The sequence below is a fragment of the Varroa destructor genome, unplaced genomic scaffold (genome assembly GCF_002443255.2).
Source record: "Varroa destructor unplaced genomic scaffold, Vdes_3.0 BEIS01000006.1, whole genome shotgun sequence".
Classification (NCBI taxonomy): domain Eukaryota; kingdom Metazoa; phylum Arthropoda; class Arachnida; order Mesostigmata; family Varroidae; genus Varroa; species Varroa destructor.
This window is the reverse complement of record NW_019211459.1, coordinates 3,038,749-3,052,323: the sequence shown is the minus strand read 5'-3', so window position 1 is coordinate 3,052,323 and position 13,575 is coordinate 3,038,749. Positions and strand designations below refer to the sequence as shown.

The 13,575-nt window shown below is 38.7% G+C and overlaps 1 protein-coding gene across 6 annotated transcripts; it reads right to left on the bottom strand.

The window, feature by feature from the left end:
- Window positions 1–420: 420 nt before the first annotated feature.
- LOC111253577 (serine/threonine-protein kinase SBK1-like) lies at window positions 421–13,438 on the bottom strand. 6 transcript variants are annotated; one of them, XR_002674725.2, is made up of 10 exons: window positions 12,179–13,438; window positions 6,609–6,788; window positions 6,250–6,402; window positions 5,567–5,679; window positions 3,452–3,556; window positions 2,947–3,042; window positions 2,577–2,695; window positions 2,269–2,354; window positions 1,725–1,931; window positions 421–1,640 (listed from the first exon to the last, which is right to left on the bottom strand). XR_002674725.2 is itself a non-coding variant. In XM_022813202.2 (9 exons), the coding sequence occupies exons 1-9, from the start codon at window positions 12,338–12,340 to the stop codon at window positions 1,884–1,886; spliced, it is 1,062 nt and encodes a 353-aa protein (XP_022668937.1). In that variant the 5' UTR covers window positions 12,341–13,438; the 3' UTR covers window positions 421–1,883. The 6 variants fall into 6 exon arrangements, 5 of the variants coding, with proteins under 5 accessions (XP_022668937.1, XP_086849890.1, XP_086849892.1 ...); XM_022813202.2 differs by having other exon boundaries at window positions 421–1,931; XM_086993764.1 differs by having other exon boundaries at window positions 421–1,931; window positions 12,733–13,438.
- Between the last annotated feature and the right edge of the window lie 137 nt (window positions 13,439–13,575).

The following is a 13,575-nucleotide window of genomic DNA, read 5'->3' as shown; positions in this document are numbered from 1 at the left end:
CAGATGGTATGAAACCGAAGTTTCGTAACCATCACAGGGATCATTTTAGCCGAACTTTGCAACTATACACTGTAAATATATAAGCGTTCGTTGACGGGTCTTCAAACGATGCTCGGAAGCTGTTTTTCCTTCGTTGATGTGGTCGAGTGAAAACCTGTCACCGTATAACTACTACGTACAGACTATCTGTTTTTTATGTTTTTGTTTCTCGTAATAGTTCGTAGGTCATAATATTTCTAGCAGTACGTGCAACGCTGCTATCATCGAAAAATGTACGACATTTCGACATTAATCAGCAACAATAATTGTTACAATAATTACCCGTTAGACGCCTTATTGACGACTAAGTATTTTGTACATAAGAACACAGATAAAGACATCCATATAAGATTCTATAAAATATGATGGAAAACGCCAGAATCACACATTGAGACCCCAAGTGAGGTAGTATGGAACGGTTTATTGCGACTCTATTCGTTCTTGTTTTGTTTGTTACAGTGGTTCTATTTATATGCCATTGGATTATTGCGCTATTTCTATGTAAACAGTGTCCAACTCCCCGAGTGCGTTTATTTTAGCATGACGCACTCCGAAAGATTGATAAACAGGGCTCCTCCAAGCGCCTACCCGCCTATTCGACGTTTTCTACACTATGATCATTGTCGCGGTTTATTATGGTGATAACAGTCATACTAATAATCGAACTTCGACAACATGTAATTAAAGCAATGAATGTCTCTAGTGCGTCTTCCAGGTGTTTGGTGGATTTGAACCGTTGATTTTTAGAAATCGAAGGATGCACCTTAGAGGGAACTGCGCTAGCGCACAACAGCATCGACAATATGAACCCTATGTATCGCGCTTTGTAAACCGGTGAAGGAATCACTTGAGTTGCCAAAATGCGAGAAAAGCGATTTTTTACCATAGACCCATCTGTCTACTGAACAAAGCTCTACAAAACAACTGCCTTATGGACAAGCTCATTCTTATCCGTTTTCCTCTTTCTTTTTAAACAAGTTCTCTGTCCTTCGTCACAGGATGATGTTATGAAAGTTTTATTATTAGGTAATTTTTGTTTATACTTTCGGTCTCCTCGGTTCTCTGGATAACGTACAGGGTACAACTCTGATGAGCAACGGTTTGTAACTTAGCTTTGGAAACGCAGGTACAGGGCATCAGTTTTATTACTGAAACCGCTGTATGGACCATAAAATGTACCTAGCTTCAATGTCATCGTTCGATAATCGGAGCGAATTTAATTAAAATTCTACAATACATATTTGTTATGAGGATAGTATCGCATGAAAAGGCACATAGACATATTATTAATCACTTGTAGACAGGCTGTGTTCCGCTGTATTAATCACTCGATATCATTCAACTTCACGGTATGAGATTGTGCGAGACACGGGCAATATTACGTATAGAATGTGCATGGCATAAGAAAAACATCATGACTGACTTTAACGGGGTCTAACTACCAGCGCGATTCCCTAACGTGCGCGTTTGACGGCCTACTAGAAGGTCGAACACATATCTGATAAAAACCACTGGAAACGATCGTCTTATCGAAGTAGAGCTCCATCCCAGCAAAGCATGACGATCATCTTGTTTCATCAAAAGTGAAACGGGGAGCATACCTGAGAAGAATGTCAAATCAGTTACGTACAACTAGTTGGCCTGTCTTTAAATATATATGTGTTCACCTATACAGATTACGTCACCTTTAATGGTAATGGACTGTTTAATATATAAGTGTAGGCTTTGATGAGTTGAGCGACTGTTAGGGCCAGAGCCTTTGCGGGAAGATGATTCAGTTCCCGTTTCGTGGTACATTTGAATAGGTTATCCGGAATATCTGGCTCCCTCTGAGGCCTTCTGCCCTATCTGGCTGAGGGAGTTGTTTCTCTTAAACGTGGAAGTGTTCCACCCTGTCAACGAAAACGTACACATACACACAAAAGAAATGTAATTTAATCTATATCGGAAAAAACCTAACAGCAAATAATGTTTTTTTGCCAGTTTGCTTATTCGCGACAAATTTCAATCTAACGGTAGTAAAACGAGCAGATTCCACCGTTCCACAAGGAATAGTGTGATCATAAAAAAATACAAGTTTGACATTCAAACCTATACGCTCCAGGCATCAAACCAGCGGCCGCGTCTCAAACTAATCTATCGAATAAATTTATTTAAGCAACGTTACTATTGCTTTTTTGTATTTCAATATGTCGCTTCAGGATATACGGACGACGCTCGTTTTTGTACCTTGAAGGAATTTTTACGTTGTTCGGCAAGGAATTCCGCTTGATATGTTGGGCTTAGGAGGTTTGGGTTGGCGCTACTCTGTCCGGCTGAAAGAGGGCAACCCACGTCAAAGCATAATTTTTATATTTTTTTGTTATACATAGAATTTTGTCATTTTAAGAACTCGACGGCCATAATATATCTATAAATTGATAACATATACTAAGCATTTCGTATGCATCATCTATTCCTCTTTCTACAAGAGGTGCTTTCCAAAATCTATTAGCTCCGTATCCAGAGCTATAGGAGTAAACTGAAACAGAGCTTACGACTATCGTCGACGGTAAGGTCGAAGCGGCTACCCTGTCGGATAAGGACCCAGCGATCGGCATAGTACTTATTCACCTCGGTGATTTCATATCTTTTCGAAGGTTTCTGCTCCATTAGCCTAAAGCATTCACAAACACATACGAATGAATCAAGTAAAGCAAGATACACGAGATCTAGCTGTCTGAATCGATAAGTATTAAATGTGTGCTAACTGTGTTGTGATATCACTGGCATTGATTAATTGAAAAGGCCAAGTAATTGAAGCATAAATGTACATACATCGTACTGTCACTGCTCGCACACACTGAAACGTTGTCCTATTTAGCACATCATTTTGTTATTAATGACTAGATAATTTGTGCATCTTACCTTCGGAGCATTCGCAGTAGCCTTGGCGTAAAGCGTTTGAATTCGCGTGGCGTTCTCGTCGTTTTACGTTTTTGCCACTCAATAAATTCGTTAAATCTTCATTAAGAATAAAAAGCTCACAATTAGCTTTACTCAATGATTTGCAACAATAAAAAGATAATTTTGTGGGTCCGTGATAATACATTTAATTGCGATCGAATTGTTAACCCCTTGAACGGGTAGACTGTTAAATACGAATCCAAAAAATTACTTACGTCTTCAGATTCAGCGAAAAATTGCGTTAATCCATTTAACGAACACCTTCGAGCAATATAACGGGTACTCTATCCTAACTTCCGATCACCTTTGTACAGTGTAAAGTGCACGGTATTCAGATAGGAAGTTGATCTGCTTTAGGTCAGCTACTCCTGACGCAAAGATGAATTCACTGTTCTATTCTAACCTATCCCTTTGCGATTTCTTTTCAGACCCCACTTCGAAGTAAGCCGAAGGCAAACGAACTTACCTAAGGTCAGTTATATCTGCTTTATCCCATGGGAAATGAGCTGTAAGAGCAATAAAGATGAGCATAGCGATCTGCCAGACATCCGAACCTAACTCGACGTGGTACCTAACGATGAAGACCAGACAGAACGCATAGTTGAAACAACTGTATCAGGTCGACACGTAAGTGCAATAGTGCACTACATTAGACCAATGACGACTCCCTAAATCTATACGTGGATCGTTATTAGAAGTATGGAACACACTGAATTTTCTATAGCAATCAGACACACAGATTTTCTTGTTTTTAAATTACGCGGGTATCAATCCTAAACGTCGGTGTTGGTAGATCGACGCTATAGGGCACTTCTGTTGGGTAGTTAAGTAACAGCTCACTACAGTGAATAGAACTACTACGGTTGCTAATTACGGCTCTAGAGGGTATATGACTCGAATCTGTGTTGCTCGTACTCATCATTACTGTCGAATTTCGTTAAAAATGCCAGCAATAGGTTGATATTTAATGACAAATGGTTTAGTCGGTCCGCTAAACATGACGATAAATTTGGCTACAACAAACCAGCCATTTGGATTTATCTAAACGCAAGGTGTCTCGAGAAAATTATATACTGCTTAACAAATTATAACTTTCGGATTGTTCTTTTAGTTTAGGGTATAATTATTTAGAAATTAATGTATCAAGAGTAACTTTTAAACAAAAGGAACATATTTGAAAATGCTCTTATGAGTATGAAATGGCAGCATAGATGAATAGACAATCTAGCAAGGAGTTTCAGGAAGATCTATTTACGCAGTTACAATTAATTGGATAGAAGATAACTTGGAACAAGTTGATTGAACTGTTCAAGAGGTTCATAGCCAATATTCTTGAAGACAAACATCAATAGGTTTCGATAGCAGCCAAAAAAGAATACTCAAAAGTTATGGTGAGATACCCCAAACATCTGCAATACAATCCAGTCATGGCCAGAGTAAATCAAGCATCTGTCGCGTTTTAAGACGTTGTAAATAAAATGTTACATTTCCGTAATGATACATGCTAACGATGAAGATGACCCGGGCCAAAAAATAATTTTGCGGATGGTAACTGGAAAAATATAAACAGGATTAACAGTTCTTTTGTCAAGATTGTTTGGAGCGATCAAACTTAACTCGAATTAAATATCACAATTTATCGACACAATTGCGCTTACAAACCAACTGTAAATTCACGGGTTACGCGTAAGTAATGTCAATTTAGTGAGGTACCACGTTTCAGGCAAAATTGGACCATTCTCAACACGTACAATAACTGATGCTAATAACTTTAAGTTACTACAACAGTCTGTTTTACCGTGTATTCAGGAAAACTTTGGGTAAGGCAGCAAATTTTATCCCCAACAGAGTGAGGCACTTGCATGTCATCATCGTGATGTAAGAGCATATCTTGATAAGAATCTTCCAAACAAATAGGTTGGGCAAAGAGGTCCCATATAATTCATGGCCCGTTTCTCAAACCCGACGTCAATGAACTTTTTCTTGTAGGGCTATCCTAAAGTAAGGTCAACGTCAGAAAATTGATAACAGTGGAAGACTTAAAAATAGCAAGGATACGTAATGAATACTAAACCGTTATTTAAGTTCGCGAATGAATCATTTTTCTATCGTTGTCAGCAGTGTATTGACCAGAACGATAATAATTTTGAATATATCTGTGGTAAAACGAAAAGTTATACATTTTATATGTAGATGCTCTTGCAATTTTAGTATTAACAGTACGTACATAAACGTTGAAGCTAAATCGTTCAAAGTATGTATATTTTTGGAACCTGCATATATATATATATATATATGCTCTAAAGTTATTTATTACACATTGTGGTAAAATGACAATTCTCGCTTGAAGTTAAGGAGCTGTAACGTTCACTAGAATCGAGGAAAGTAGGTTTTAAATGGTATGTCTTAGAGGTCATATTCGTGGTATATTTGGCTAGTGCTAAAAATCTCTGATGCCTTTTAATAAGCATTTTATGGATGCGGCGGAATAAAAGGCGCTAAATTCGATGCAAAAAATTTGCTATGTTAAGGATTCACAAAACTGCTGTTCGTTAATATACTACATAATAGGAAAATTTACCCTTCTAGGTTGACCATCTCCCATATCTCTGGCGGACACGTTGGTAATGAACGGCTTCGTTTCTTCACTAACGTCCCAGCCCGTCGCGTTAGGCCGAAATCTGTCAGTTTTACCTAAATTACATAACGCGAAATACTTTTTATCAATAGCATACGTTATACACAGAAAGCGAAATGCCAAATGTATATGTTTGAAAGCTATAATAATATAATATAGCTAAAAAAGGATGTATGTTAAAAGTGCTAATACCTTAAATTCGCATTAGTAATATATGAAAGGATTTCATTATCTTGCTCATAATGAATACCTTTCTCAAATCTTGGCCCGTTAGGCTGTATAGTGATTATCCTTTATTCTGATGAAACAGATTTTAGGGCAACACTAAGCATATATATTGTAGTGGAGAAAGGGGGTCCAATTGAGACCTAGTATGTTCTAGTTACATCCAATAGAACCCGACTAGAATACGTCAAGTATTTCAGCTTAATAAGATGATTTAAGAAAGAGCTGATAAATAATTAGAATCGAGATAGTTTGACGAAATGGTTTCGTAAATGTATTTTTTACCGGCACTAGATAGCGCGAAAGCAGAAAGCCGTACGGTGGTGATAATAGTACGAGTGGTAAGACAATGCTAGTATCAACCTTTGGAAATGAGTAATACTTCACTGGCGCACCCTGACCTTTCTGAGGTCTCGCGAGAAGAGCAATATGTTCTCTGCTCGTACATCCCGATGCACGAGTCCCTTCGAATGCATAAACTCGAGAGCAGGGACGACCTGTTGTAGGACGATTTTTAATTCAGCCTCTTCAATACCGCCTTCTTGTTCGATCACCTGAAGACATACGAAGGCGCAGGCATTACGTATGTTTGCGATGCGGCTTAGAAATCATATAATCGTGTTTAACGTGAAGCACGTGAACGACTCGTAAAATTAATGCATAGAATAGGTGCAATTCTGTAAGCGGTAGCGTGAATAATGCACCGTCAATTTAGCGCGACTCAGGGGTACTAGTTACGTGCACACAATATAGCTCTCACCTGCCAAAGATCGCCGAGTGGTGCCACTTCCTGGGCAAAATAGTAATATTGAGGTGTTTCGAATGATACGTCGTAGGTGTCAAGGATGCAGGGATGCGGGGATAGAAAGTACGAATAGTGGAACTCCATCAAAAAATCTCGCAATGGTGTTGTTGCTTTTGGGATTGCTTTTAGAGCCACCTAGAAATGATTGAGAACAACACTGATTAGTAAATTGTAAGCGAGCCCATACGCGTTCAACAATCCGGGAAATCTCAGTAATATTATTACACGATCTGGATTGGTCAGGAGATAAGAACTGGAGAAAAATTAGTTAGCAAAAACGCTACTCCTGATTTATTTTCTGATTCAATAGTTCAGTGCTAGATTTGACCACTTCTTGCAAATTTACGTTTAGTTTTGATTCAGGGTCTCTAGACCACTGTATTTTGTCAAACGGCGCCCAGTAAGATAGTCAGTTGAGAGTAAACGTGATCAAGCAATCGGCCTCGAAGAAGCTGATAAAGCATGAGCTATTTTTAACATCAGCCTTCAGACGGGAAGTAGCCACGTAGCTCCGAATGCTTATACAGTTCAAGTATGTGGGCGGGACCGTGTTACTTTTTTGAATTAACGCATTACTTTCTTAGTTCTAAAAACAAACAAAGCTTTTTTAAATTATTATGCAGTACCTATATGAAAAACAGTTGTATGCGTTTGATATTCAAAAGGTGACCCAACAATGTTACTGGTATATATTATGTTAGGTCTCCAAAGCTAGGCTGACTAAGAGGCAGAAAATATCACAGGCATACATATATATATTGCCCGTTGTCTGTAAGCGTTAAACTGATTCTAGAACTTCTAAAATTTCCAATACAAGATTTCACGCCCAAACTGCGCGCCCTCTAACTTTGTCTTCAAAGCATCGCGCAATACTATCAAAAATGAGATAGGCACATATATAGGAGCATTCCTGACAACGGTGGCAGCTATTAAACGCAATTACGCGCCTATATATACGCATGCGGTTTAGAAAAAGGCATCATTCCGAAAGATCTCCAATGTAAACTTGTTTGTGTTATAGGACGTCGGAATACTTACAATAATATTATTATTTGTTTGTCTCAGTGGATACGAAGCGGGTAATGCCGTTTTTTCATTCTATAAATTATGATAGATATTTTTTTTTGATAATTATTTAATTTTCAGAAGTCTTGGCGCCATTCACATGCAAAATATGTTATCCAAGGAAAAAGCGAACCGTAATATATGGCACAGCTACGCTTCGTAGTTGCTGGTTTGCTAATGACGTTTAAACCTAAGCACTGCCAGGAAGGGTGAGTTCAAGAACTAATTTTTGTGATATGGCAAGCCATACCGCGTACCTCTTTCGAGGCATGACATCGCTCTCGACATTTCAGTGAAGAACTCATGTGGTGGCGTGTTACAGAAAAGGCTCAAAAGTCACCAAGCAGTAGCGTTTTTCAGACTAGCGTACTACCCTACTGGGCAAATTCTGTAACCATTTCCATAACGAATAAGTTATTTCTAAAAAAGGCCCGCGAAGGAATACTTTTATCTCGTTAATGAAACAAAATAACCTGAAAAATGTATCATCAATTAGATAAAATATATGGCTAGATAACATGTAACACATATGCTAAGTTTGATAGAACTTTTGATAAAAGACGAATTTAAACTCTGTGTATGAGGGACGTTGCTTCCTGCCTCAGTTTCACTCAAGCCAGTGGTGCACATTTTACTCATCGAACTGTAGTTTGTATCATCTGCATGGTGCATAAATACAGGCGTAAGCTCCGCAACCTCGACCGCAGATTTAACACAAAACTAGTAAAGTTTTAATCTAGCCATCCTGCCACATGGTAGGCCACAGACTATAGCAGTGTTTTAAGTTGACAGCTCTTAAGTGGAAAAGCGATACATATATATAGTAGGTGCAAGTTTTGAACTTGTTCGCGAACTATTATTTTGTTTATGTTCATTAGATGAAACCGTTGTTAGCTTGACAAACTAAAAACCTGGTTGAAATAACCTACGAAAAGGCCTTCTATAATACGGTAGTTTATACACACTTTACGTTTTTGGCATAAAAGTTATTGTTCTTGAAAACTGTAATTAATTTGTTAGCTCTTTTTTCCGTATTCCCTCTCCCTTCATTCGTCCTCTAGTTCTTCTGTTATTATTTGATATTTTGAATTACCGCTCTTGAAATAGGCCTATGGACAATGCGTAGAGCGACACACGTTAGCGTACGGTGTTTTCTTCTGTACTGACGCCATTTTTCTTACATAATCCGTGTTTTTTGATGGAATGTCAGTAGCAGGAATGAAATCAAATGGATCAAGAATGCCTAGTTCAGGTCTACTTAATAGCCTTTGGAAGGTAGGGCCAAGTGTTTTCTTATACTGGTCAAACTATGATGTCTGTGATGTCGTTTTGCTCACTTAGAGGCAGTTTCGGTTGAATAATGATTTCGTTATGAAGGTTTCTGGGAAGAATAGTAGAAATCAGAACGCACGGTAGACGAGGTTCTATTGACGATGTAGTCTTAAACTTCTCGTTGAAATTAAGCAAAGCGATGATGACAAAAGGAAACACGCACGCTCGATCGAATTCGAATGAGTTGAATAGGCTTCGTACAAAAGAATGGTCTCGCTTTGTATTGTGAAAACGAACTTTGGAATTATTCGAGCATCAAAAAATGTCCGAAACGCCCACTGGGGAATATCAGTGTAACCTGATTACGCGTATGTTATGACAACAGACGCTATCAGTACATCTTTAAGCGGAATATGACTTTGGCGCCATCTTTCAAAAAAAAAAAAGAGCCATCAGCAAACTGAACAATATTTGCTAAACAAAGGCTATTATTTTCACCGCATACACCTGTTGCAGAAGACAAATCGTATATAACTAAACTACTACCGTTAGCGCAATAACGTCTACTCATTGGATCTTCAGATGCCCCTTAGCGTTCCTCTGTTAAAATGAATCATTCAAATCATCTTCTAGTTATTACAGCTGCCTACAAAGCCAGATCGTACGCCTCGGTATTTGTCATCAGTTTATCTATAAACCAATGGGCGACTGTTTGCCTTGATGAGATTGGCACAGTCCGTGGCACATATTGAAACGTTACGCATTTAGACGCTGTACGGTTGAAAATATCTATGTTCTTTATAGCAAATCGAAATATCAACTGTTGTTTCAGAAGTAAACATTACATTACGAACTGACAAATAGAAATGTCGAGGATTAATACGTTTCTAGCTATTCTTTTCAGACTAGCTTTACTCTAAACGTATTACCTTCAGACATTGCTAACAGAAGTAAAAAAAAATCGTGAGAAAAGCAATCTTGTGTTCTGATATTTAGGACATTACTGACGACGTTCGTCTTCTCATAGTCCTGGATAAGGGACCTGTATTATTAGCTTTGCATTAACATTTTGTAGCTTGTAGAAGCTAGCGATGTATATCGTGAATACGAGTGAACTCTATGACAGAGGCTTGCCACAGGATCCATTAATATTCGCATAAAACCGGTGCTGGTTTTACATAAGAGATTTCGTAAGTAGAATGGTATATACGTGCACATATAGATATACCCAAAAGAATGTAGCCATCTTCTACTGCGGCGCTATGAGGAAACAGAAGGTCAACTCTGTGGTTCGCAGAATATCTTCGTAACAAAACGAGCGGTCAGCTCCGTTAAATAGCTAATCAGATCAGCAGATCAATTTCTTTCTAATCGTACTCAATTGACTCATATTTTTTTTCCCGGCTTTTACGGACGCAAACTACCTGTCCTTAAATAACACTCATATTCAGGCCGTGATACGAACGTGAACGCGGAGAGCATCTATATTGTTTACGGCATTTTCTCAGCTAGATTTAAATTAGAGTTCCCCTCCAAGATTTCAGATGACGCACAATCTACAACATACTCAGTATCATCTGAAGATTTGTCCGCACAACTCTGTAGATGCCTTAGGACATAGCAAAAATAAAATTTTATAGGCTTAGGTAAACAGATTGTTCGGCATACTTTAAAAGAAAGAGAGACACCGTGAGACTATCTTAAAGATCTTTTGCAGCTTTGGCCTTTGCTTCTCTTATGTCCTTTTCGTAATCATATTTATTAGACACTCGTATACAAATAAAACCAATTATCACTGACATCGTTTCCCTAAAAATTGAAATGTACAATAGGCATTTTTCAATCTAAAGCTTGCGTCGCATTTTAAACCTTAAGATCTTTCTCATAAGGAGAGACAGGCTAATGGCGAACGTTTTAATGAAGAACATCACAGATCTCTTATAGATCCCTTTGCGAAGTAAAGCATTGCAAAAACAGTTCGTATTATAAACATAATCAAACCTAACCTTACTGGTGTTACTCAAACATGTTATATATATAGGTAAGGAACACGGTATCACACGATCGTAGTGAAACCCAGGGACATCAGATCATACGGCTCAGTCTCAACTTACAAAGTTATATAAAGTTAAACAAGTTGCTAAAGAGCAAACTTATAGAATAATGGCAGATATGTAATTAAGTTTTTTTAAACACGGTACATCAACAACATTTATCTATCTACTTTACCGTTTAATGATCTCAAGTTTTATTCGTAGGCACAGAGAAGGAACTAGTGTTTATATGTGTTCGATTTTTATTAGTCCTCTACTCTTGACGAAACCCTTCAATATATACAAGATCAAAACACAGATAACTAGCTCGTCTAAAGAGGAATACTCTACATTTGAGGGGGTGCGTCATTCAAGCGCCGTCTTATTCAAGTGATAGGAAATAAATTAGAAAAAAAAAACTATTTCTTACTTAAACCAGTTCTATACCGCTCGGATTTTTTTAATATATATTAGGAAATTATATAAATAAATTATATTAAAAAAAATACAGAATTATAGAGTCTTTCCGGAAGGTATTTATGGTTGTAGAACGTGTACTTTTTTTTATGAATCAGTAAGTAAAGATGGTTCCCTTCAATTATTGCGACGATCATTATTACTATGACAAGGTTTTTATTTGCTAATAAAAGAAAAAAAACCGATTTTGAGCTTCGAGATTAACGTAATTTATGAAACAAATAAATCTGATAGGGTACGACCAAATTTTCAGATGAACTACCTTCTGAGTATTTTTCCTAACGAGTGATTAGTCAATGTTTATTTAAAAAATTAAGTATAAACTTTTGTTGTTGTTGGGAATAGTTTGCGGGGAAGCACGTGAATGTTGTACAGTTATGCTAAACTTTCTATTGTCACACTAACACATAATAGCGAGCTCACTCGTTCGTTTTCGCGTACAGCCTACAACGATTTAGTAACCGGTTTTTATTTTTCTTGAGTAATAGTTGAGCGTGACGTTCTCGATCTTCGGTTCCTTATCTTGGTGCAGAGTAGGATCCGACTTGTGTCAAACTAGGTTGCTGTAAAATCGGGTTTTATGCAACTGCATGATATTTAGTCCCAACAAGACGGAAATGTTTCTAGTCAAATATTCCAGGCTTTGATAGACACTAAAAATCGTAGTTGAGAATTTACCTCTGTCCCTGTGCTTTTGTGTTTTGCGAGCGACACTTTGCCATAATCACCGGAACCAATCTCCCGAAGGATGTCATACTCATTTTCAATTTCCTCAGTCCAAGGAAGTTGTAATTCGCGCACCTTCGATATGGTAGCTGCACGTTTCAGACTTGTCTCCATTGTATCTAGTCGTTATTAACTCAGTGGATTACCTTCACCGAAATACACCTAAACTGGTATATCCTATGTGGCACAAGAATCAGTCATACACGGTTTCTTCTCCTTCCTTTTTTTTTTTTTGAAGTACACCGTAACACTCTGCGTTCTTGTCGCTTAATTCGCTTTCTTACTTCGCAAAGATAGCTAAACTTCACAACTTTACAAATCGTGTACCAAGAACTGACGAACGGCAGCTTAATTCATGAGGTTCACTGGTTTTATTATAAAACTTGTGCTATGGTTATCTGTAAAAAGAACCCAACGTTTTATTATTTCGTTACCGGCCTAGCGTTCAGTAGCAGCGTAGGATCGGTGTTAGTCACAAGTTCAAGCATCATCTAGATGGTTGTTACCTTGCGCCGCTCCATCAAAATCAAAGCTCAGATTTTTTTCAAGCCATGTGTATATCACAAAAATCATTTGGCTGCATTTGGGCTGAAGCAAGTTATAATGGCGGGGAGAGCAGTGTAAACGTTAGATTACAGCGCACTTGCTGTGACCCCGCCGTAGCTGGTAACCACTCAGACTAGTGCAAGCCTACCGCCATATAGTAGTACACCGCCATCTTGGCATAGCTGCTAGAACATAGGTAAGCGAGCCCCTTCGACGATCCTGCGCGCATGGCGCTGAACGCTTTTTCAGAACAGATACGACCGCATCGGAAGAACTTTACCTGCACCGAAGACTATCAATTATTTTATATACGTACAGTGGTTATCTGTTCCGTTTTGATTAAACAAGTTACGCGGACAAAAAGGCAAAGCACTTTCTTGACGGGGAAACCCCGTTAAAGGGAGGCTCCGTCGATGGTGACCAATCACGCGCGATATGGGGCTCGTGTTTCCGCTTCGAAGTTAGCCTATCGAGCGTTGTTCCGCCTGGCCGCGAGCGTCGGAGTCGGCGGAGGCGGCAGTAGGCCGTGCAGCCAGCGGTCAACAAAAGCCAGGACTGCACTATACCGTACACCCAACTCACTATCCCACTAACAGCCGTTATACCGTTGCATCGACCATAAGTAACCGAGCTAGCAATTGAATAGCATACACATCGCTCGTTCACCTAGCCAGTAAACTGCGTTACTCCTGCAGAATGTGACGCTGCTGGCCTCTTTTCCCGTTGACCCATTTGTTCAACTCCCGGTTTGTCGCTCGCGGCTTCCCTGTTTGCCTGCGAGGGCCGGCTGCTGCTGTTAAATA